Consider the following 22,624-nt stretch of genomic DNA (forward strand, 5'->3'; position numbering starts at 1 on the left):
TCCTGGGACGGGCCTCCTCTCTAATTCTGCTCTTTTGGAGTAGCTGCCTCTAGGTCTTTGGCCGCTCACCTGTCTGACCTCTGACCTCTGCTACCTGTGGCTCTAAGGTCCCCCTCAGCTCATGCCCCTCAGGACCACAGCTGCACTCTACACCGTCCACTTCACGAGCCCAGCTGCCAATGGCTCCCTCTGCCCAGGGCATCAGTAGACAGGGCCCCGGCACCTGTGAGGCGGAGGGGGTCTCGGTCCTGCCTCACTGGGCCTGTCAGGCGGAGGGGGTCTCGGTCCTGCCTCTGGGCCTGTCAGGCGGAGGGGGTCTCTGTCCTGCCTCACTGGGCCTGTCAGGCGGAGGGGGTCTCCATCTTGTCTCACTGGGCCTGTCAGGCAGAGGGGGTCTCGGTCCTGCCTCACTAAGCCTGTCAGGCAGAGGAGGTCTCCGTCCTGCCTCTGGGCCTGTCAGGCAGAGGGGGTCTCCGTCCTGTCTCACTGGGCCTGTCAGGTGGAGGGGGTCTCGGTCCTGTCTCACTGGGCCTGTCAGGCGGAGGGGGTCTCCGTCCTGCCTCTGGGCCTGTCAGGTGGAGGGGGTCTCCGTCCTGCCTCTGGGCCTGTCAGGCGGAGGGGGTCTCCGTCCTGTCTCACTGGGCCTGTCAGGTGGAGGGGGTCTCCGTCCTGCCTCACTAAGCCTGTCAGGCGGAGGAGGTCTCCGTCCTGCCTCTGGGCCTGTCAGGCAGAGGGGGTCTCCGTCCTGTCTCACTGGGCCTGTCAGGTGGAGGGGGTCTCGGTCCTGTCTCACTGGGCCTGTCAGGCGGAGGGGGTCTCCGTCCTGCCTCTGGGCCTGTCAGGCGGAGGGGGTCTCGGTCCTGCCTCACTGGGCCTGTCAGGCGGAGGAGGTCTCGGTCCTGCCTCTGGGCCTGTCAGGCGGAGGGGGTCTCCGTCCTGTCTCACTGGGCCTGTCAGGCGGAGGAGGTCTCGGTCCTGCCTCTGGGCCTGTCAGGCGGAGGAGGTCTCGGTCCTGCCTCTGGGCCTGTCAGGCGGAGGGGGTCTCGGTCCTGCCTCTGGGCCTGTCAGGCGGAGGGGGTCTCCATCCTGTCTCACTGGGCCTGTCAGGCGGAGGAGGTCTCGGTCCTGCCTCTGGGCCTGTCAGGCGGAGGAGGTCTCGGTCCTGCCTCTGGGCCTGTCAGGCGGAGGGGGTCTCGGTCCTGCCTCTGGGCCTGTCAGGCGGAGGGGGTCTCGGTCCTGCCTCTGGGCCTGTCAGGCGGAGGGGGTCTCGGTCCTGCCTCTGGGCCTGTCAGGCGGAGGGGGTCTCGGTCCTGCCTCTGGGCCTGTCAGGCGGAGGGGGTCTCGGTCCTGCCTCTGGGCCTGTCAGGCGGAGGGGGTCTCGGTCCTGCCTCTGGGCCTGTCAGGCGGAGGGGGTCTCGGTCCTGCCTCTGGGCCTGTCAGGCGGAGGGGGTCTCGGTCCTGCCTCTGGGCCTGTCAGGCGGAGGGGGTCTCGGTCCTGCCTCTGGGCCTGTCAGGCGGAGGGGGTCTCGGTCCTGCCTCTGGGCCTGTCAGGCGGAGGGGGTCTCGGTCCTGCCTCTGGGCCTGTCAGGCGGAGGGGGTCTCGGTCCTGCCTCTGGGCCTGTCAGGTGGAGGGGGTCTTGGGCCTGCCTCTGGGTCTGGCTGGAGCCTCCCTTTTCTGGAAGCCCCATGCCCCGCAGTCTCCCACGCCTCCAGCTCTGTGGGTTTCCTCCTCCCTCATCGCTGTTCCTTCCCAGGCCTGGCTACGTCCCTGAGTTTGGTCTCAGGCCCCTTTCTCTCCTTCCTTGGCGGTCTCTTCCGTTAATTACCACCTTGATGCCAACGGGTCCTGCCCGACTTCTCCCTTTAACTCTGACCTCTGACACTGAACTGTCCAAAGTCACCTCAAACTCAGGTCATCCTGCCCTGAATCCCGAGTCCTCCATGCCCCAAGACTTCCCCATCTCAGCAATGGCCGCACACCCCCAAACTGCTCAAGGTAAAAACTGAAGAGTCACTCTCGGTCCTTCTCTCATCCAGTCACTGATTTCAATTCCCTGACATCCCTGCCGGGCCCCCACTCCCCGGCCCAGCCCCACAGGCCAGTGTAACCCCTTCCCTGTTTCCGTCACCCTCTGGAGCAGCCAGGGCCAGCTCCTAAAAGTGGGTCCGATCAGGTGACTCCCGTCACACTGAGGACAGGACCCCATGTCTTCCCTGGACCTGCCTCTGTTCCCATCTCCACACCTACTCCCATCCCCGTCATGCTCCCGAGCTTGCTGCTGGCCTTTCTGGCCATGAACCTTGCAGTCTCGGGGCCTTTGCACAAGCGGTTCCCTCTGCGTGGAATGTTCTTTCCTCTACCTGCCCCCACCAGCTCCTCCCTGTCAGCCAGGTCTCAGCTTACACATCACGTGTCTTTCCTGATCCGCCCCCACCCCTGCAACTGGCAGTGGCCAGCCAGCCACCCCTGTCATGTGGGCCCATTTGGCTGTCCCCACAGCCATGCCCACTTCCTGGCTGTGCATGGATCAGTCTGTCCCCCCTGCGATGGGGCTCCCTGGGAGCAGGGGTGGTGCCCTCACTGCCCAGGAACGTGCTTGGCACGCATGGGAGGAGCTTAGATAGTATCTGTTGAACCAATAGACCTCCTAGAAAGCCAATGACCCGGAACAGGGCCCCGGAATGACCACAGGAAAGCCTGGGAAACCCCGTCTGTGGGTCAGGTGGAGGAGGCTGTACCTGGACCAACAGCTTGAGGCGTGTGATCCTCTGGAAAGGCAGGATGAGGAAGGAGGAGAAGGGCAGCCCCTTGCACTTGGGGTCGAGCTCTAGCTGCGAGATCAGCTCCCGAAAAGCCGCCTTCTCCTGGCTGGGGACACAGACACGTGGAGTAGGTCTCTGGGCTGCAGGAGGCATGAACTGGAGACTCCTCCTCCCCGTTCACAGCCTCCCAGGATCCAGACGACCCACGGGCTCAGAAAACATGTTGATTTCTTTGTGTTTTTTTTCAAAAGGAAAATAGACTGTTCACATACAAGTCAAATAACAATAGTGGTTTCACATGCCTGGCCTTGAAGACTTGGCACAATATGCTGTCTGTGGGAGGACAAGGATTCCTCGTGTGGCCAAGACGCACAATTAAATGATTTCACCCAGCAGGAAACCGTGGCAAGGTAAACCCACATAGTGACAGGAATGGGCAGCAGGCTATAGACATCGACAGGACAGCCTGCACTATTTCTGACAGGCGGGCTTGGCGGTGGGCCGGGCTGCAGCGCGGATGAGGGCTGGGAGAGCTGGAGGTGAGCTCAGCCCCATGCATGTCAGCAGGAATGGCAGGGACAGCGGGACGGCAGGGACAGTGGGAGGGCAGGGACAGCGGGACGGCAGGGTCGGGCGCTCTGCCTGTCACTCAGCCTCTGTGCTCACGAGGCCTGGCGGGGGCCACAGCATGGGCTCTTGGGAGCTGTGAGTGCTTCCTAATCTGCCATGTGCTTGCCTTCTCAATGTTTATCCCCCAAAAATTGCATCCTGATTCCCTCCAGTTCCAATTTTCCTTCACCAACTGTTAAAATATCCAAATGCCCAAAGACTCAGGCTCGAAACGGGCACCATGAACTCCATGTCTTGGTGGAAAAGCCAGTGAGGTGCAATGTGCAGACGCTGCGACTGGAAAAATCCCTCGGTGCTTCTGTGCGGAGCCGGGATGGCCTCCCCAGCTAACCCCAGTCACTGAAGCGCGAACCTCAGTGCAGAGAATTCAGAAGAGGCACGCTGGCTGGAAAATTACCTTGTCAACTAAACCTCAGAGAAAGTTTTCAAAACGGGCAGCTTAGCAATCAATGCCCCGGCGCTGCTCAAGAGCCCCACCAAGGCTCCTTCCCCGTCCCTGCCCCTGTCGCTAGTTCAAACCCAGTCTCTGATGTCCAGGGTTCTGAATTGTCCACGTGACCTCACTTGACCTCACGCTGTCTTTTCTAACTGCACAGTGCTCTGCTCGGCCGTTGGATCCAGGTCCAGTGGATGCTACGCTGATTCTCTTGGGGACTGGCTGGGCTAATGTTTCTCTAGTGACACCAAAACACCCTGGAACGTGCTGGGTTGGGATACTGTCACCAGCCTGGCCAACTCGGGTGGCCTATGTGGACCTTGGGAACACAGAGGTGAAGGACCATGAAGCACCACCGTGTAAGGAGCCTGGGCCAGCACTGGTATGGCTGTGCTGGGCGCCGCCCCTGCCCCAGCCCCTCGCCGGGCACACTCACAGCAGCTGCTTGTAGGCCCGCTCCTGGTAGGTCTGATTGCTGACATAGGTGATGTAGACGGAGAAGTGGTCGGCCGCGTAACGGTACACGATGTCGCACACGTCGGAGATGACAATGTTCTCCTCCATCCGGTGCTCCAGCTCCAGGAGGAACCTGCGAGAGGCAGCGGCTTGGGGTGGAGGGTGCCCGGGGGGAGGGTGGGGGATTGTCTCACCAAGGGCAGCGTGAGAGCCTGACTGAGACATACCAGTGCGCGTGGTGAGTGTACAGGCCGACAAGATCCGTCGGCAGGGCCACCGAGCACTGGTGGTGTATTTGGTCATCTTGAAGAATTACTGTGTTTTCACAGGGCTGATAGCGCTGGGAGCACCGAGAACCCTTACCTTTCAGGTGTGTGCTGATGTGTTTGAAGATAAAATAGATGACCATGGGAATCTGCTTCAGAAGGGTCCCCTGGGGGGTGGGGACTGGCCCCTGGGCTGACCACTGCTGATGCTGGTGTCCAGCGCACATGGACGTCTACCTCTGCATGCTTGGAATTTTCCACAGTAAAATACAAATAAGTACATAAGACAGAAGTGTCGTGGCAGGGCCAGGCGCGGTGGCTCACGCCTGTAATCCCAACACTTTCAGAGGCCAAGGCTGGTGGATCATCTGAGGTCAGGAGTTTGAGACCAGCCTGGCCAACATGGTGAAACCCTGTCTCTACTAAAAATACAAAAAATTAGCCGAGCGTGGTGGTGGACGCCTGTAGTGCCAGCTACTCAGGAGATCGAGGCAGGAGAATTGAACCCAGGAGGCGGAGATTGCCATGAGTCGAAATCGCGCCATTGCACTCCAGCCTGGGCAACAAGAGTGAAACTGTCTCAAAAAAAAAAAAAAAAAAAAAGTGCTGCGGCAGAAGCCCAGGGGCCTCACAGGCCACTCTGACCCCAGTCAGCCATCACCTCCCAAATCCACTAGAATAGGCTGCCATGAGGGGGTGAGGGGGCTGCAAACAGAAGTGAGAGTGTCAATGCGGAGAAGAGACCCACTTGGAGGCCACAGACAGCGAGCAGCTCCCAGGGTGCCACATGTGATGCTGAGCAGATCCCCACTGCTCAGAGCGGGGCTGCGCCGGGCCCCGCCTCGGTTTCCCATCTGATCACCAGGCCCTGTCCCAGCTGAGCCCATGTGGCTTCTGGCTGCAGAACTCCGTGGCCTGCCCTGGGGAAGGTAAGTGCTCTTTCACCCTGGCCACACAATTCGGTTCCTTTCCTTTTCACAGGATTCAGTGGACAGATGTCTGTCTACTCTTCCTCCGCTGCAGCTCAGCCCAGGCTTCACACAGTCCCTGCTGGAAGCACAGCTCCCAGACCACTTCCACCAGTCATGGCAAACGCACTCAGGAGGTGAGGACGTGGGAATCCAGGGCTGCACCTGCACAGGGCCTGGGGGCCCTGCATGCGCCATTGGGACTTTCTGCTAGGGTAAGGAGCAGCTTACACGGACACCTTCTGTCCCTGTCACAAGACTCCCGTGGACCTGCCTGGTTTAAACCTGTCCAACCATGGGTATGATGCTTGAGAGAGCTGGACTCAGTGTCACTCCACCCTGGGGCCAGCAGGATGCTCAGCGCAGAGCTTTGTGTGGGGCACAGGTGCTCATGAGAAGGGACGCAAGGGGACGTGACTGGCCACCCTGCCAGGAGGGGTGGTGAGGTTTGGATTTATGTGTTCATTTATTTATATTTTATTATGGAACATTCCAAACATCTGGACATAGAGAAGCCAGTATCAAGCACTTGTCACCAGTGTCTCAAGCATGTGCCCCGGGATGAAGAAGGGCCCTGAGGGAGGTGACTATCTTCCCCGTCCTCACCGCTCACTGACGGCCAGCACGTCCAGGACGTTGGAGAAGAGGATGTGCGCCTCGGACGGGTGCAGGATCTTCCTCATCCGCTCGTTCTCCATGAAGTGGGACACGAGCAGGTTCAGGCTCTTGTAGTAGGACGCCTCGGAAGTGACCAGCTCAAACATGGCCTGTGGCAGGGAGACCCCACGGTTACCGCCCGAAGTTGGCCTTCCACGAAGGCACTAGCCTCGTGCAGAGACAGAAAGGAGCAGAGAGACGCTCAGCAGGGTGCTGAAAGGGAAAAATCGCCTCCTGCTGGGGCCTGGGATGGCTGCTGCGGGAGCAGCTGGTAACACCTGCGGCCGGGGATGGCAGTCAGGCCGCTCTTCCTGGGGAGCACACTACCCCTAAGGTGACAGGGCACAGAGGCTACTCCCTGTGAGAGAACACTTACCACACTGACACCTGCACACAGCCTAAGATCCAAAATATGAAACAAGACAAAAACAAGACAGGTCAGACTGGGCGTGGCGACTCACTCTTGTAATCCCAGCACTTTAGGAGGCCGAGGTGAGCACATCACGTGAGGTCAGGAGTGCAAGACCACCCAGGCCAACATGGTAAAACCCTGTCTCTACTAAAAATACAAAACTTAGCTGGGTGTGGTGGCACGCGCCTGTAATCCCAGCTGCTTGGGAGGCTGAGGCGTGAGAATCACTTGAACCTGGGAGGCAGAGGCTGCAGTGAGCCCAGATTATGCCACTGCACTCCAGCCTGGGTGACAGAGTGATACTCTGTCTGAAAAAAAAAAAAGAGAGACGTCAGCCACACAATAGCTGCCAAGGGTGGCTCGGCCCATGTGCTGGGTGTGGTGGTTCCGCCTGTGCGCTGGGTGTGGCAGTGGGTGTGGAGCTGGGTGTGGCGGTTCGGCCCATGAGTGGGTGCACACCCACAGGTAGGAGGAATCCTGTTCTTCCACACCCAGAAAAACATCAGGAGGAAACGAGCCAGTGTCAAGCATGAGCATCACAGGGGTGGAATCTGGGGGGATGTTTACTCTTTTTACCTTTTGAATCGCCTGATAATTTAACAATGAACATGTATCATGGTCTGATTTTATAATGGAACCAATAAGGCAATTTTCATTTTGGAAGAGAGAAAGAAATCCATACATAACCTGATCAATTTTCTGGAGGTGCCTTTATTTGATGTCATTATTATTACCTGATTACTGAGCCTCTGAATAGCTGACTAGGAACTAACAGCAGCTCTGCATCTCACCGGTCATTCTGTAAGGGCAGGTGGCAGATCCCGGCTCACCTTCCTCCCTTGTTTACAAATCAACACAATGACCCACCTTCCTCTTCCCCATCACCCTCTGATACTCCTCGACTTAGGGCAGGTTCAGGTCCCTCAGTCGCTTCCCAGGAGGGACAGCATAGGGGGTTGAACTGTGGCCCCGGCAGAAGCTACATCCACGTCCTAACCCCAGTGCCCGTGAGTGGAACCTTATCTGGGAAAAGGGTCTGTACAGACATAATTGAGTCAAGGAGTTCAAGATGAGATCACCCTGGGTTAAGGCTGGTCCCAAACCAATGATGGGTGTCTTTATAAAAGAGACCGAGGGAGATCTGACAATGTGACACAGACACAAAGAGAAGGCACAGGCAGAGATGGGACTGATGCAGGCACCAGCAGTTGGAGTTGGCCAGAAGGATCCTCCGCAGAGCTGTCGGAGGGAGCACGGCCTGCCCAGGCCGTGGGAGAATCAATTCCTGTCATCCTCTGCCACCCGGTTTCTGATAATTTGTTATGGCCACAGAGGAGGGATGGAAACAGAGCAGTGAGGAGCCCGGGGTAGGGGGAAAGGGTGAAGGTGAGGGTAGAGGTGAGGGTGGGGATAGGGGTGAGGCTGAGAGTAGGGGTGAGGGTGAGGGTAGGGGTGAGGGTGAGGGAGGGGGTAGGGGTCAGGGTGGTGGTAGATGTGAGGGAGGGGGTAGGGGTGGGGGTGGGGTAGGGGTGGGGGTGAGGGTGAGGGTGAGGGTAGAGGTGAGGGTGGTGGGGGTGAGGGTGAAGGTAGGGGTGAGGGTGAGGGTAGGGGTGAAGGTGGGGGTAGGGGTGAGGGTGAGGGTAGGGGTGAGGGTGGGGGTGAGGGTGGGGGTAGGGGTGAGGGTGGGGGTGAGGGTGGGGGTAGGGGTGAGGGTAGGGGTGAAGGTGAGGTAGGGGTGAGGGTGGAGGTGAGGGTGAGGGTGGGGTGAGGGTAGGGGTGGGGTTAGGGGTGAGGGTGGGCGTGATGGTGAGGGTAGGGGTGGGGGTAAGGTTGAGGGTAGGGGTGAGGATGAGGGTAGAGGTGAGGGTGGGGGTAGGAGTGGGGATAAGGGTGAGGGTAGGGGTAAAGGTGGGAGTAAGGGTGGGGGTGAAGGTAAGGGTGGGGATAGGGGTGGGTGCAGGGGTGAGGGTAGGGGTGAGGGTGAGGTTAGGGGTAAGGATGAGGGTAGGGGTGAGGTGGGGTAGGAGTGGAGGTGAGGATAGGGATAAGGGTGGGAGTGGAGTGGGGTGGGGGCAGGGGCGAGGGTAGGGGTGGGGCAGGGTGAGGTTTGGGGTGGGGTAGGGGGTGGGGTGGGGTCTGGCCCCTTCCCCAGGGTCCTGCCCATCCCCTGCCTCACTCCTTTTAGGGCCGCCCTCCGGTTTCCTCACTCATCAGAGCCTGACCCAGGGCTCAGGGCTTTGGCATGAACGCAGGAGCTCCAGGATTAGAGGCATTTGTTCCCCGAACGCATGGGCTCTGGAGTGGTGGGGTTTTGCAGGCCGTTTCACTTAATCCTCGCAGGTCCCCCAGGAAGGACAGACAGAAGCTCCCGTTTTACCAAAAGGAAACAGACACAGAGAAGTTGAAGTTGCGTCCCCAAAGTCACATGGCTGGATGCTGGAGGAGCAGAGATGCTGCCACCTCCCAGGCAGCGCAGGGGTTTGCTGGGCATTTGATGCCCGCCTGCGGGAGCTCTCACTGTTGCTTCCCTACAAAGCTCTGCCCACCCACCCACCTGACAGAGCACTCTAAAATAAGCAACAAATCTGGAAGCTGGGAACACCCCACAGAGCGTTCACAGTGATGTTATTCCAGGACCAGTGGCCAACTGCAGACCCCGAACCACCATTAGCAGCCAGGGCCCACCCGGCCCCCAGGGTCTGCACCTGACTTGAGTCAGCAATGGTCAGAGATGAGACACTCAAATGAGCCTGTGGCCTCTCCGTGGCCATCCCCACGTCACGTCTGCCTCATCTACCTAAAAAGCAGCCACAGCAAGCACACACAGCGGGCCTCAGAGCAGCAGACTGCAGCCCAGCGCTGACTGGCAGCAGACCCCGGGTCGGCCAGTGTCTGCCAACACAAAAGTGAGGCTATGACGGAGAGCCAGTTTCCCGGAAGCTTCTCTGCTACAGATGCTGTTATGAATTCATTTTCCTGCTGCTAAATTTAAGTCTCCTAAGAAAATGTCAAGCAGTTACAGCTCCCAAGTTCTAAGCAAACATAACTCACAAAACTGATACTAACGATACCAAGGGGAAACCCCCATGCCCACAGTGCCACATCATAGAAAAGCATGCCATTAAACCATATGGCCCCGAAGGACGCGTGCTAGAGACACCTGGGGTGACACCCTGGCTCTGGATCACCCAGATCTTCTGGCCGACAGTATCTCTGTCCTGATCTTCAGGGCCGGGGGCAATGGCAGGTAGGGCCTTTCAGCTGTGGGCCTTGGCCTGAATCCCCGCTAATCGGTATGGCTGAATCTCATTTCCTGGACCTCTCACCCCTCCATATCCACTTACAGGCAATGTCACCTGTGAATTTTAGCTTCCAGGCTGTTTGTCTTCATTTTGTATGTCAAATTATTTGTCATGTCGATATGGCTATCTTTCCCTTGTCAGTATTACTGTTGCTCTCATTTAAGCCTCTGCATGGCATCAGAGCGCTGACAAGGGATCCAGGCTCTGCTCACTCTTCATTCATTCACTCGTTCATTCCTTCACTCCACAAATGCTCAGAGCATCTGCTGAGCACCAGGCACTGGTCTAGGCACTGGGCACTCAGCCATGAACATGGCAAGACTGCCCTCCCATGGCACGTTCGTCCCAGGGTAGTGGAAGGCAGTGTGAGCCTGTGAGGGCGAGTGGGAATGAGCGTATGTGTGCATACACATATGCGAGTCAGGGTGTGAGTGTGAAGGAATGAGAGTGCGTATGTGGGAGATTGTGGGTGAATGAGTATATGGGTGTGGCTGTGAGAGCGTGTGTGATTGTGGGTGAATGTGTATATGAGTATGTGAGAGCATGTGTATAAGTGATTGTGGGTGAATGTGTATATGGGTGTGTGAGAGCATGTGTATAAGTGATTGTAGGTGAATGTGTATATGGGTGTGTGAGAGCATGTGCACAAGTGATTGTGAGTGAATGTGAATATGGGTGTGTGAGAGCATGTAAGTGACTATGAGTGAATGTGTATATGGGTGTGGCTGTGTGAGCATGTGTGATTGTGGGTGAATGTGTATATGAGTGTGTGAGAGCATGTAAGTGAATTTGAGTGTGTATATGGGTGTGTGAGAGCATGTGTATAAGTGATTGTGGGTGAATGTGTATATGAGTGTGTGAGAGCATGTAAGTGAATGTGAGTGAATGTGTATATGGGTGTGTGAGAGCATGTGTATAAGTGATTGTGAGTGAATGTGTATATGGGTGTGTGAGAGCATGTGTATAAGTGATTGTGAGTGAATGTGTATATGGGTGTGTGAGAGCATGTGTGTGAGTGTGTATATGGGTGTGTGTGTAAGTGAATGTGGGTCAATGTGTATATGGGTGTGGCTGTGAGAGTGTGTAAGTGAATGTGTGTGTGGGGGCACGTAGTAGTGTGTATGAGTGTATAGATGTATGAGTGAATGAATGAGCATGCACGTGACTAAATGTGTATGAGGGTGTGAATGTGTGTGAATGCGTGTATGTGACAGTGTGTGAATGAGTGTGTACTAGGGTGGGTGTGAATGAATGTGAATGGGTGCGTATGAGGGTGGGCGTGAATGTGAGTGAATGTGTATGTGTGACTGAGTGTAAATGAGTGTGTATGAGACTGGGTGTTAATGTGTGAATGGGTGGTGTATGAGTGTGTGAACATGTGGGAATGAGTATGTGAGTGAATGTGTGTATGAGGGTGGGTGTAAATGTGTGTGAATGCATTATGTGTGACTGTGTAAATGAGTGTGTATGAAGGTGGGTGTGAATGTGTGAGTGTTGTGTGGCTGTGTGTGAAAGACTGTGAGCGGATGACAGTGGGTGAATGTGTATGGTGTGAGAATGTGTGTGAATGACAGTATGTGACTGTGTGTGTGTGAATGTGTGTGTATCAGGGTGCGTGTGAACATATGTATCACTGCTACAGAAGCTCCTTCTCAGGGAATGCCCAGGTAGCCTGGACCCGACTGTCTGAATCTCCGTTTGGTCTCCGAACGGCGCTCTCAGCTCCGTTGCTATCTGCCAGTATTCTTGTCACACTTCCTGGCTTTCCTAAGCCCATTCCTGGCTTGGATTCCTCGTGAAGATTAAACTCCGATCAAGCCTGGACTTTCTTCAGGGGGCTCAGCCCAGGTGGCCCTGCAATTCGCCAGGACTGAGGCACGCCTGGAGTCCACCATGGGCAGCTGAACAGCAAATGGCCACAGCCTTGACCTTGGGACTGAGCCAGAGTCTCTGCTATGGATGGACCTTGGGACTGAGCCAGAGTCTCTGCTGTGGATGGATCTTGGGACTGAGCCAGAGTCTCTGCTGTGGATGGGATTCCTCAATCCCGCTAAGCCTCAGTTTCCATGTTCTTGCCAAACGGGAAGAACAGTCCTGGCCTCATCAGGCTGTTGCCAGGAAGTGGGGTGCACAATGAGAAACGCTCAGCCTGGGGCCTGGCCGTCTCAGAGCCCTGACAGATGTTCTGGGGTTATGACTGATCCAGCATCTGGGAACCGCCTTCACCAAGGGTGGGATGGGACGCTGCTCTGGCATTGGGGCTGAGTCCCAAAGACGGGCAGGAAAACCCATTCCCAGGGACACCAAGGCCTGTGCAGAGAAGGGGCGGGCGCCACGAGGGGCGGGCGATGGACGGCCGTGGGGGAGGCGGGAGCGGGTGGGAGGCAGGGGCGCTAGGCACGTGCAGGTGCGACAGCACCACCACTGTGAGGACTGAGCAGGGACCTGCAGGCTCTGGCTCCCAATTTTAAGTCCATCCCCTCTGACCGCCGTGTGAGGATGGATCACAGATGGCTGGAATTGCACGGCCTGAGCTAGTGGCCAGCCGGCCCAAGGGGAGAAGCCGGGTCTGTACCCCGTGGCGCTCACCTGCCACATTCAGGGAGAGCTGGGTTGTATTTTTCTCAGGAAATCTTGATTTTCTCTGACTGACACGACTTTGCCCCTCACTGTGGAGAGTCGCAGATAACAGGGGGTTAGCCTCATTCAGGGAGCATCTCCCCAGCCCTCCAGTGACAGGGAGTCCAGAGGATTCCAAGACTGGGGACCCTGGGCCAGCATGGCGCCCATGGGATGGAGAGCGGCCCACAGAGGCACCGGGAGCCACGCCGCCTGCGGGGGCAGGACCAGGGCCTGAGGCCAGGTGGGCAGGCCCCCTCTCAGGCAGCGCGGGTCACTGGGCTGCTCTGGGGTGGTGACACCCTGTGGCCTCAGGACCAGCCAGGTCCCGGAGTTAGGGCCGCCTACACCACCCTGTTCAAGTGACACATTTGAAAAACAAAGGAGACCCCCAACCCATCAGCAGGAGGTCACAAAAGAGGAACCCGGACACCAAAAAAAGTCTGGAGGAAGCTTACCTACTTCTGCTGGAGAAGGGCGGAAGGCCAGGCCTAACACCCACAGAGCGATGGGCTTTCACGCAGCCCGCAGGCCCCAACCCCCTGTTATTGAAGGCGGTTCAGCTTGTCCTGCAGGTCACGGTCAAGCACGGGCCATGCTGCCTGGCCAGCCAGGCCCACAGTGTCTGTCCTCGGAATCCCACTCCTACCTCCGCACCCAGATCAACCCTTCGTTCCCCACCATCAGCAAAGCTCGAGGCCGCACGATTTCTCCTCCCGGCTCTTTACCTACACGGTCTCCTTATGATCCAGGGTTCACCGTGGACCCCTGAGCCGTGCATTCCAGCCTGATTTGGGTTGTTTTGTGGCTTCTCCCGACCCCTGTGTTAACAAGTCACTGCTGTCTCTGATGCTGCGACCTTCGATGCGCTGTGATGTGGTGATGCGGCTGCCCCACCAGGGTGACATCTGCCGGGGTCGGAGCCAAAGGCCGGCAGACCGTGGACTGAAGGGCGGGCGCACTGGCTGCCCCCCACCTTCCTCACGAGCAGGAAACAAAACGTAGCCCCTTCCCTGCAAGGGTTCTGGGAGGTCCCTTCCCATCCACCCGTGTGCCAGGCCCTCCCCACACGGGTCACCCCCAGTCCTGGGCATCGGGGTGCTGGCCTGGAGCCCAACTTAGTTCACTGGCTTTTGCCTGGAGGGAGGGAGGGGACGAAGAGAAGGCCAGGCAGAATGCTGAGGGTCTAAGGCGTCCCTCCTGGGCTCCCTTAGAGGCCGTGGGGATGTCACCGTGGCACCTCAGCACAGGCCCTACCATCCAGGCTCCCTGTCTCCAGTATGCTGGTGGGAGCTATCAGGGCCACCTGGGCCTGCTGAAGATCTGGCCTGAGTCTGTCCTCCGCAGGGCAGTGGCTGGGGTGTGCTGAGGGTTGCTAAGGCACAAGGGGAGTCGCATATTCAACGTAGCCATGGGAGGCAGGCGCTGGGGGCCCAAACCCAAGCCTCAGCACTCACACACGTCACAAATGCCAATTACTAAGTTGTGGTGTGGGGACCACCACAGCCCACTCCTCTCTCTCCTCTAGCAGCTGGGGACAGAGCCAGAGCCAGGAGTGGCCAGGCGCTCCCAAGCTCTCCACTCTCTGCTCCGGCCCCTCAGGGTCCTCTCACTGCAGCCGCCCTGCCCCTGCAGTGATTCATATCCTCTGTTCCCCAGGATGACTCAGCAGCAAGGTCACAAAGTTGCCTCGGTGCCTGCTGCTGGTGCAGTCATTTATACGCTGCAGGCATCTGGATGCACAGAAGTGACTTTAAAAGGCTTCCAGTTAAGAAGAAACCCCTCAAAGGCTATCCTTCTTCTGCAAACAATGATGATGAAGTCGAACTCCAGAGCCCGAGCCCAGCCGGCTGCAGTGCAGTCTTTAGTGAATTCAAGGCCGGACTGAGCAGGTCCCGTGAGCAGCGTGGGGAGTGGGGGCTCGGCTGTCTGATGGAGGAGCGACAGCTACCCCCTCGGGTTGCTAAGGGATGAGGGGAGTCACATATTCAACGTAACCATGGGATGCTGGCGCTGGGGGCCCGAATCCAAGCCTCAGCATTCACACACATCACAAATGCCAATTTACTAAGCTTTCTCAATATGACCTGTTAATAAAATCATTTGCAAAAATGTTTACATACTAAAATAAGTGTGTATACATTTAAAAAGACACATGCTTGAGAACATGTCCAGCCTGCCTCATGGCAAGAGAAATGTTATGTTAAAACCACAACGAAGCCGGGCGCGGTGGCTCACGCCTGTAATCCCAATACTCTGGGAGGCCCAGGCGGGTGGATCACCTGAGACCAGGAGTTTGAGACCATCTTGGCCAATATGGCAAAACCCTGTCTCTACTGAAAATAGAAAAAATTAGCCAGGCGTGGTGGCGGGTGTCTGTAATCCCAGCTACTCGGGAGGCTGCAGTGGAAGAATCGCTTGAACCCGGGAGGTGGAGGTTGCAGTGAGCTGAGATCGCGCCACTGCACTCCAGCCTAAGTGACAGAGTGAGACTCTGTCTTAATACAAAACAAAACAAAAACCATAATGAGATACAATTTTTAATCTAGCACATTGGGTAAAGATGAAACAGCTGGGTCATGCACCACGTTACTGGCAGGGGATAGGCACACTCACATGTGGCTAGTGTGTAAAGGCAATTAGGTGATACCCTCTCAAAATTTAAAGAACATTTAACCTTTCACCCAACAATCCCACTTAGCAATTCCCTTAGCATTCCACTGTGTAGAGGTTCAATCTTCCATTAGTAAAAATAATGCTGCAACGAACACCCTCGGTACCCAGTATTTCCATCAACGGGGATGGGTTAAATACATTATGGAACATCTAAACAATGGAGGCCAGAAAACTGCCAAAATGAGGGTGCTCTATTTGGATGGAGATGGAAAGTTATGATGAATATTTTGATAGTAGTTTACATTTGTGTGGCATGAGGGCGGGCACACACACACACACACACGCACACCTGAATATGTGTCCGACAACGGAAATGGGTGGCCCAGGGACAGGACTGAGAGACTTTCACTGAGAGTCCTTTTGTACCTTTTGAACTTCCTATCAGGTGCATACATTTGTTAACCAAAAGATGATTTAAAAAAAAAAAAAGCTACTTGCCTACTTTGCTACTTTGTTAAAATAGGTATTGGTATTTGCTTTCTAATGCCTAGCTGATATTTTAGGTAATGGCCACATCCACCTCAAAGCATCAAGAAAAACTCCCAGCCATCTGCCACTGTAGGACTCATCTGCTGAATTGCTGAGGGTTTAATCTAAACAGAAAAACATATAATTCAGTAACAGTTGGTAAATTAAATAATAATCACAATTTAATTTTTTGGATAGAGGAACATCATATTAAAATCCTAAGTAATTTCTGTCTAAAAGGCACAATTTTCTTTTGGGAGTGGGGAAAGTAAATACGTTTAAGTTCTAAGTTGTGAAAACAGGCTAGAAAACAACCAACTCTGTATGTCAGAGGCTGCACAGATGCAGACTGAGCTGCGTCGCAACTTACAGCTGCAAAAACTACAGTCCGGGCAACACAGCAAGACCCAGCATCTACCGAAACAAAAGACAATTCGCTGCCCTGTGGTTAGGCTGCATGTGCGGTTAGCCATGAGTCCTGTCTGGGCGTGCAGGGGCCGAGCCGCACCTCCAGCCTGGGCAGGCTGTGCACATGCGAGTGTGTGTCCCGGCTCCCCTGGAGAGCCTCACATCACCCCTGCTCACTTTTCCAGCTCCATGCCCAGCCCACCAAGACCAGGGACCGTGGCAAGTCCATCTTTCTCTAGCTCCTTTGCAGAGGCAGGTTCTTGCAGAGGCTGGGGACGTGACCCAGCATCACCAAAGGAGTGGCTGCTCCGGGCACCTCCAGTTTCTCCTTCATTTCTTGACACCAGGTTCCCAGTGTTGGAAGGGTTGAGTGCAGCTGACATTCCGTCAGCTGGGATGATGGTCCCCACCCCCCGTAGTCCTACTCTCTTCTCTTTGCCTCTTATTGTCCGTCAGAACAATTCTGTGTCCCTCACTTCCCACCACTTTCCAGGAAAGCCCCCTGCCCTCCCATCTTGGGACACCCTACCCTTTCTACACTTGTCTCCTTCCGAACCTTTCTTTTTCTTTTTTTGAGATGGAATCTGGCTGTGTCACCCAGGCTGGAGTGCAGTGGAGCAATCTCAGCTCACTGCAACCTCTGCCTCCTGGGTTCAAGTGATTCTCCTGCCTCAGCCTCTGGAGTAGCTGGGACTACAGGCACGCACCACCACGCCAGGCTAATTTTTGTATTTTTAGTAGAGACGGGGTTTCACCATGTTGGCCAGGCTGGTCTCCAACTCCTGACCTCAGGTGACCCACCGCCTTCGGTCTCCCAAAGTGCTGGGATTACAGGTGTGAGCCACCGTGCCCAGCCCCTTCCCAACCTTTTAATTTGAATCTATGCCTAATTATTTCCTCCAACTGTTGGGTTCTCAAACAGTAACTAAAACACCATCCCCAAAAGGGTGGGACCAAGAGCTTCAGGACAAATTAAAAAACAAAAACTGAGGCCTAGCATGCTGGCTCACACCTATAATCCCAGCGCTTTGGGAGGCTGAGGCAGGAAGATTGCTTGAGCCCAGGAGTTCAAGAATAGCCCGGGCAACACAGCAAGACCCCATCTCTTCAAAAAAATTTTAAAAGTTAGCCTGGGGTGGTGGTGGTGCACACCTGTAGTCCCAGTTACTTGAAAGGCTGAGGCAGGAGGATCACTTGAACCCAGGAGTTCAAGGCTTCAGTGAGCTGTGATCACACCACTGCACTCCCGCCTGGGCCACAGAGTGAGACCTTGTCTCTAAATAAAAAAACAAACAACAACAACAAACTATTAATAAACTGAAAAAGTCCTACACGGGAACTCTTTCCCATTTCAACTAGATAATCTTTACTTTAAAAGGAGGGAAACATACTATAGTATTTTGTTCTGAAATTCTGGCTCCCCCGTGACTGATTAAGCCTACCAAAAGGCCATCATTGTAGGGTGTTTTCCTTGTGTGAACAGTAATTCAGCGTGACCTGCTGCTTTTGTAGCTAAAGAAAAAGAGGAGAGTTCCTGACAATAGATTGTGCTGGCAGTCCAAGTTGCCTGTCTTGCTTTGATAAATAGACTGAAAAAAAAGATCTGATACAGAAGTCACTGATTTGGAACATGCAATCTGAAGATCCCGGTTTTGTGTCCATTATCAGATATTAACAAAAGAGAAGCACATGAAAGGTCTTTAACATAAAAAGTCAGACGATAAAAAATCAGAGTGACATGCTGAAGCCCACGTGCTCACATTATTCACTACGAAATGTGACTGGATTGCGCATCAGTTCGGTCATCCTCATTTATTTTTAAAAATCTACATTTGATTAACTGGAATTTGCAAACATGCATAAAAGGAAGTAAAAAAATCTTTATTTTCTACGCTTTCTCACTATAGATGAAATGTTCTATTTTGCTTTTTAAAAAACTTTGTATATCTTGAACATTCACCTCATTCATTTTTTAAAAACACGTTTTTAAACGTTTGCCTCTTTGGGCCGGGCACGGTGGCTCACGCCTGTAATCTCAGCACTTTGGGGGGCCAAGACAGGAGATCACCTGAGGTCAAGAGTTCGACACCAGCCTGGCCAACATGGTGAAATTCCATCTCTACCAAAAATACAAAAAATTAGCCAGGTGTTGTGGTGAGTGCTTATAATTCCAGCTACTCACAAGGCTGAAGCAAGAGAATCGCTCGAACCCGGGAGGCGGAGGCTTCAGTGAGCCGAGATCGTACCACTGCACTCCAGTCTGGACAACAGAGTGAGACTCAGCCACAAAAAATAAAAATAAAAAATAAAATAAATACAATGTTTGCATCTTTAAACAACTGTATATCATCTTACTAAACAATCCCCCTGCCATTGGGCATATAGGTTTCTTCTCCTTATTCTTCCCGTAACTTTTTGCTGTGATGAATATGCTAATAAATATTTATACACATGTCTGATTATTTTGCAAGATAAATTTCTAGAAATAGAAGCACTAGAAAGTAAGCAAATATACTATTACTGGAGTTTTGATACAAATATACTCTTCTTATTGGCTGTGTCTGAAAGTGCTCCTTTAGAGTCCCTCAACACTAGGTTTTAAATATATATATTTAAGTCTCTTGTCATTTTGAGAAGCAGAAGATGGTACCTCAATACTGCTTAAGTTTATATTTCTATGACTGTTAGTGAGTTTGATTTTTCTTTCTTTTTTCATGTACTCATTGGCCATTTGTATTAAAATTTTATTTATTTATTTATTTTTGTGGAGATAGGGTCTTGCGATGTTGCCCAGGCTGGTCTCGAACCCCTGGGCTAAAACCACTCCTCCTACCTCAGCCTCCCAAAGTGCTGGGATTATAAGCATGAGCCACCATACTCTGCACCATTTGTACTTTTTTTGCTTTTGTTCTTGGGTTTTTTTTTTTTTCATTGCCAGGATATATTCTCATCTGACCCATTTGTACTTTTAAAATGTGAATTGCTTTGCCCAGTTTTCTTTGGGGTACTCATGTTTTTCTTATTGACAGAGCTTTTTAATCGACTGAAATCTGGGTTTTGCTGATGTATATGAAAACAACTAATTTTTGCATGTTTATCTTACAACCAGCACCTCCTGGAACTGCCTTACTAGGTCCGGTACTTTTATTTGATTCCCTCGGGTTTTTTAAGTAGGAAACCATAACTGGTAGATAATGGTAGATAAAGACATTCCTTCTTTCTGGCTTTCTCTCCTACTCCTTTCCTCATCTTATTACCTTGGACAGAGCTTCCAGGGCAACACTGAATCGTGTTAGTAGGCACTGCGTCTTGCCTTTATTGCCACCAACAGTTTTTTATTACGTATGATTTTAGCTATAAATTTGAAATTTTCCTTATAAATCTCAAAAAAGTATCCCTCTGAGTTTTATCTAGATGATAATAGTGTACTCCTTTCTTTTTCATCCTCTTTGAAGATCCATGCATTTTTCTCCTCTGACCTATCAGTATGAAATTTTGGCCCCAAATATCTAACTATTAACCTATCTTTGCATTAATTCATCCTTGCTTAATGTATATTATTCATTTAATCTATCTCCAGATTTGATTTGCTTATGTTTTATGTATTTTTTTTTTTTACCTTAACTCACGGCGAGATAGATCTGCATTTTAATTTTTTTTGGAGGGGGTAATACTTATTTTGTTAGGTCATATACAATAAAATGGAACATATTCAATCTTTTTGATGTTTTACTGCATGATAAAATTATCATGCAGTAAAAAGTGGACTTTTGGGGGGTGTACAGTTCTATGAATTCTAACATATCTGCAGGTTTGTGTAACCCACAATATAATCAGGATGCTCAACAGTTCCAACACTCCCCACAACCCACTCAGCCATCCCGTCTCCCCATGCTCCCCCAACACCTAACCCTTGGGCAACCATCCCATCTCCCCACGTTCCCCCAACACCTAACCCCTGGGCAACCATCCCATCTTGCCACACTTCCCGCATCCTTCACTCCTGGCACCCACTCTTTGCCAACGAGATCTGTTTTCTGCCACTAGTGTGGTCTCTTTCAGAATGTCATAGAAATGGAACCACACCGTGTGGAACCTTTCTCGTTTCTTTCGCTCAACAAGATGCCTTTGAGAAACGTCGATGTTGTCGCATATGAGTAGTTTCATCCTTTTTATTGCATGGTACACACCACCATATGGATGTACTGGTTTATTTTCTCTCTATCTGTTGAAGGACCTTTGGCTCGTTTCCAGTCTTCGGTGATTATAAGCATGCATTCATGTACACGTTTTTCTGTGAACGTAAGTTATTATTTCTCTAGGGCAGTGATTCCCAACCAGGAGCAATTTTGGTCTCCAGGGGACATTCAGCTAAGTTTAGAGACAATTTTGCTTGTCACGATTTGGGGGAGGGTTGCATCTAGTGAGTAGTGGCCAAGGATGCTGCTAGACCAATGGTCCCCAATTTTTTGAACATCAGGGACTGGTTTTGTGAAAGACAATTCTTCCACAGACCAGGGGTTGGAGGGGGCTGGATGAAACTGTTCCACCTCAGATCATCAGGTATTAGATTTTCATAAGGTGCAATTAGAGTCTCATAAGGAGCGCACAACCTAGATCCCTCGCATGTGCAGTTCACAGTAGGGTTCGCGCTCCTATGAGAAATACAGCCGTAAATACAGATGAAGCTTTGGTTGCTCACCTGCCACTCACCTCCTGCTGTATGGTGAGGGGGGAGGGCGGGGGGGTAATGGGGGTGGGGGCTGGGGACCCCTGTGTTAGACATCCCATGACACACAAGACAGCCCCAAAGTCAACAGGGCCACTGATGAGATGCTGCTACAGGGCGGGGCGGGGCTGTGTGGTAGTATGATAAATGCATGTTTAACTTGGTAAGAAACCACCAACTCTCATCATGGCTGCACCATTTTGTGACCTCACCAGCCATGTAGGAGAGTTCCAGCAATGTATGCTGTGTGTGCACACCAGCACTTGGGACTGACCTGATTTTAAAGCTTTTTGTAAGGAAGTGTGTAGCACTTACTTGCCTTCTGTATATCTCCTTTGGTGAAGTACCTATTTAAGTCTTTTGCCCATTTTTAAACTAGATTGCTGTTTTTTTACTGTTGAGTTTCGAGTTCTTTTGTGTATTCTGGATGCAAGTCCTTTATCAGTTAAGTAATTTACAAATATTTCCTCCCCATCTGTAGCTTCTCTTTTCATTCTCTTAAGTGTCTTTTGCAGAGCAAAAGTTTTTAACTTTGATCAAGACCAATTGATCAATTTTTTTTTGTTTAACCTCAGGTTATAAAGGTTTCTCCTATGTTTTCCTCTAAAAGTTTTAAAGTTTTGCATTTTACATTTAGATGCATGATCCATTTTGAGTTAATTTTTGTATAAGGCATGAGGTTTAAGTTGAGGTTAATATTTTTGCATATATGTATCCAATGGTTCCAGCACCAACGTTCAATATTTGTTGAAAAGACTGTCTTTTTTCCATTAGTTTGCTTTTGTCCTTTTGCCAAAAATCAATCAGCCATATTTGTGTGGGTTTATTTCTATATATAAATCTAGCCATATTTGTGTGGGTTTATTTGAACTTTCTATTCTATTTCACCGATCTATGTGTCTGTAATTTCATGACTACCCCACTGCCTTGACTACTGTAAACTTGTTAGTTGTCTTAAAATCAGATAGTATGACCCCTTTGGCTTTATTATTTTTCAAAACTGTTCAGGGCTATTCTAGTTATCTTGCCTTTTCTGATAAATTTTAGGATAATTTTGTCTATGACCAGAGAAAATACTGAAGTTTTTTTGTTGTTGTTGTTGTTTTTTGTTTTTTTTTTTTTTGAGACAGAGTCTCACTCTGTCCCCCTTGCTGGAGTGCAGTGGCCGGATCTCAGCTCACTGCAAGCTCCGCCTCCCGGGTTCAGGCCATTCTCCTGCCTCAGCCTCCCGAGTAGCTGGGACTACAGGCGCCCGCCACCTCGCCCGGCTAGTTTTTTTGTATTTTTTAGTAGAGACGGGGTTTCACTGTGTTAGCCAGGATGGTCTCGATCTCCTGACCTCGTGATCCACCCGTCTCGGCCTCCCAAAGTGCTGGGATTACAGGCTTGAGCCACCGTGCCCGGCCAATATTGAGATTTTGATTGAGTTGCATTGAGTGTATAGATCAATATGGGAAGAGAATTAACTTTACTATGTTGAATCTTTCAATCCATGAACAGTTTGTCTCTTGATTTATTTACATTTTATTTGATTTCTCTCCTCACTGATTTGCGGTTTTCAGCACAGAGATCCTGTACATGTTTTGTTAGATTTATGCCTAAATATTTCATTTTGGGAGCAGCTATTGTAAATGGTATGAGAATTTTAATTTCGGTTTCTAATTGTTCACTGCTAGAATACAGAGATATGACTGATATTTGTATGTTGGCCTCGTATCTGGCAACCTTGCTAAAAATCACTGTTAGTTCTACGAGGTTTTTGTGGTAGATTCTTCGGGATTTTTCAAGTAAACATGTCATCTGTGACTGGGGCAGTTTTACTTATTCCTTTCTA

The 22,624-nt window shown here is 52.1% G+C and overlaps 1 protein-coding gene across 5 annotated transcripts in view; it reads right to left on the reverse strand.

Annotated features, from left to right (window-relative positions):
• NGEF (neuronal guanine nucleotide exchange factor) overlaps positions 1–22,624 on the reverse strand; it is a 136,585-nt gene that overhangs the window by 11,958 nt on the left and 102,003 nt on the right. For all 5 annotated transcript variants that reach the window (XM_005574642.4, XM_074010533.1, XM_045367917.2 and 2 more), the window contains 3 exons: positions 6,126–6,286; positions 4,266–4,418; positions 2,740–2,869 (listed from right to left, as the gene is read on the reverse strand). In XM_005574642.4, coding sequence (XP_005574699.3) covers positions 2,740–2,869; positions 4,266–4,418; positions 6,126–6,286 — 444 coding nt within the window. The remainder of the gene's footprint in view (positions 1–2,739; positions 2,870–4,265; positions 4,419–6,125; positions 6,287–22,624) is intronic.

The sequence above is a fragment of the Macaca fascicularis genome, chromosome 12 (assembly GCF_037993035.2).
Source record: "Macaca fascicularis isolate 582-1 chromosome 12, T2T-MFA8v1.1".
Lineage (NCBI taxonomy): Eukaryota > Metazoa > Chordata > Mammalia > Primates > Cercopithecidae > Macaca > Macaca fascicularis.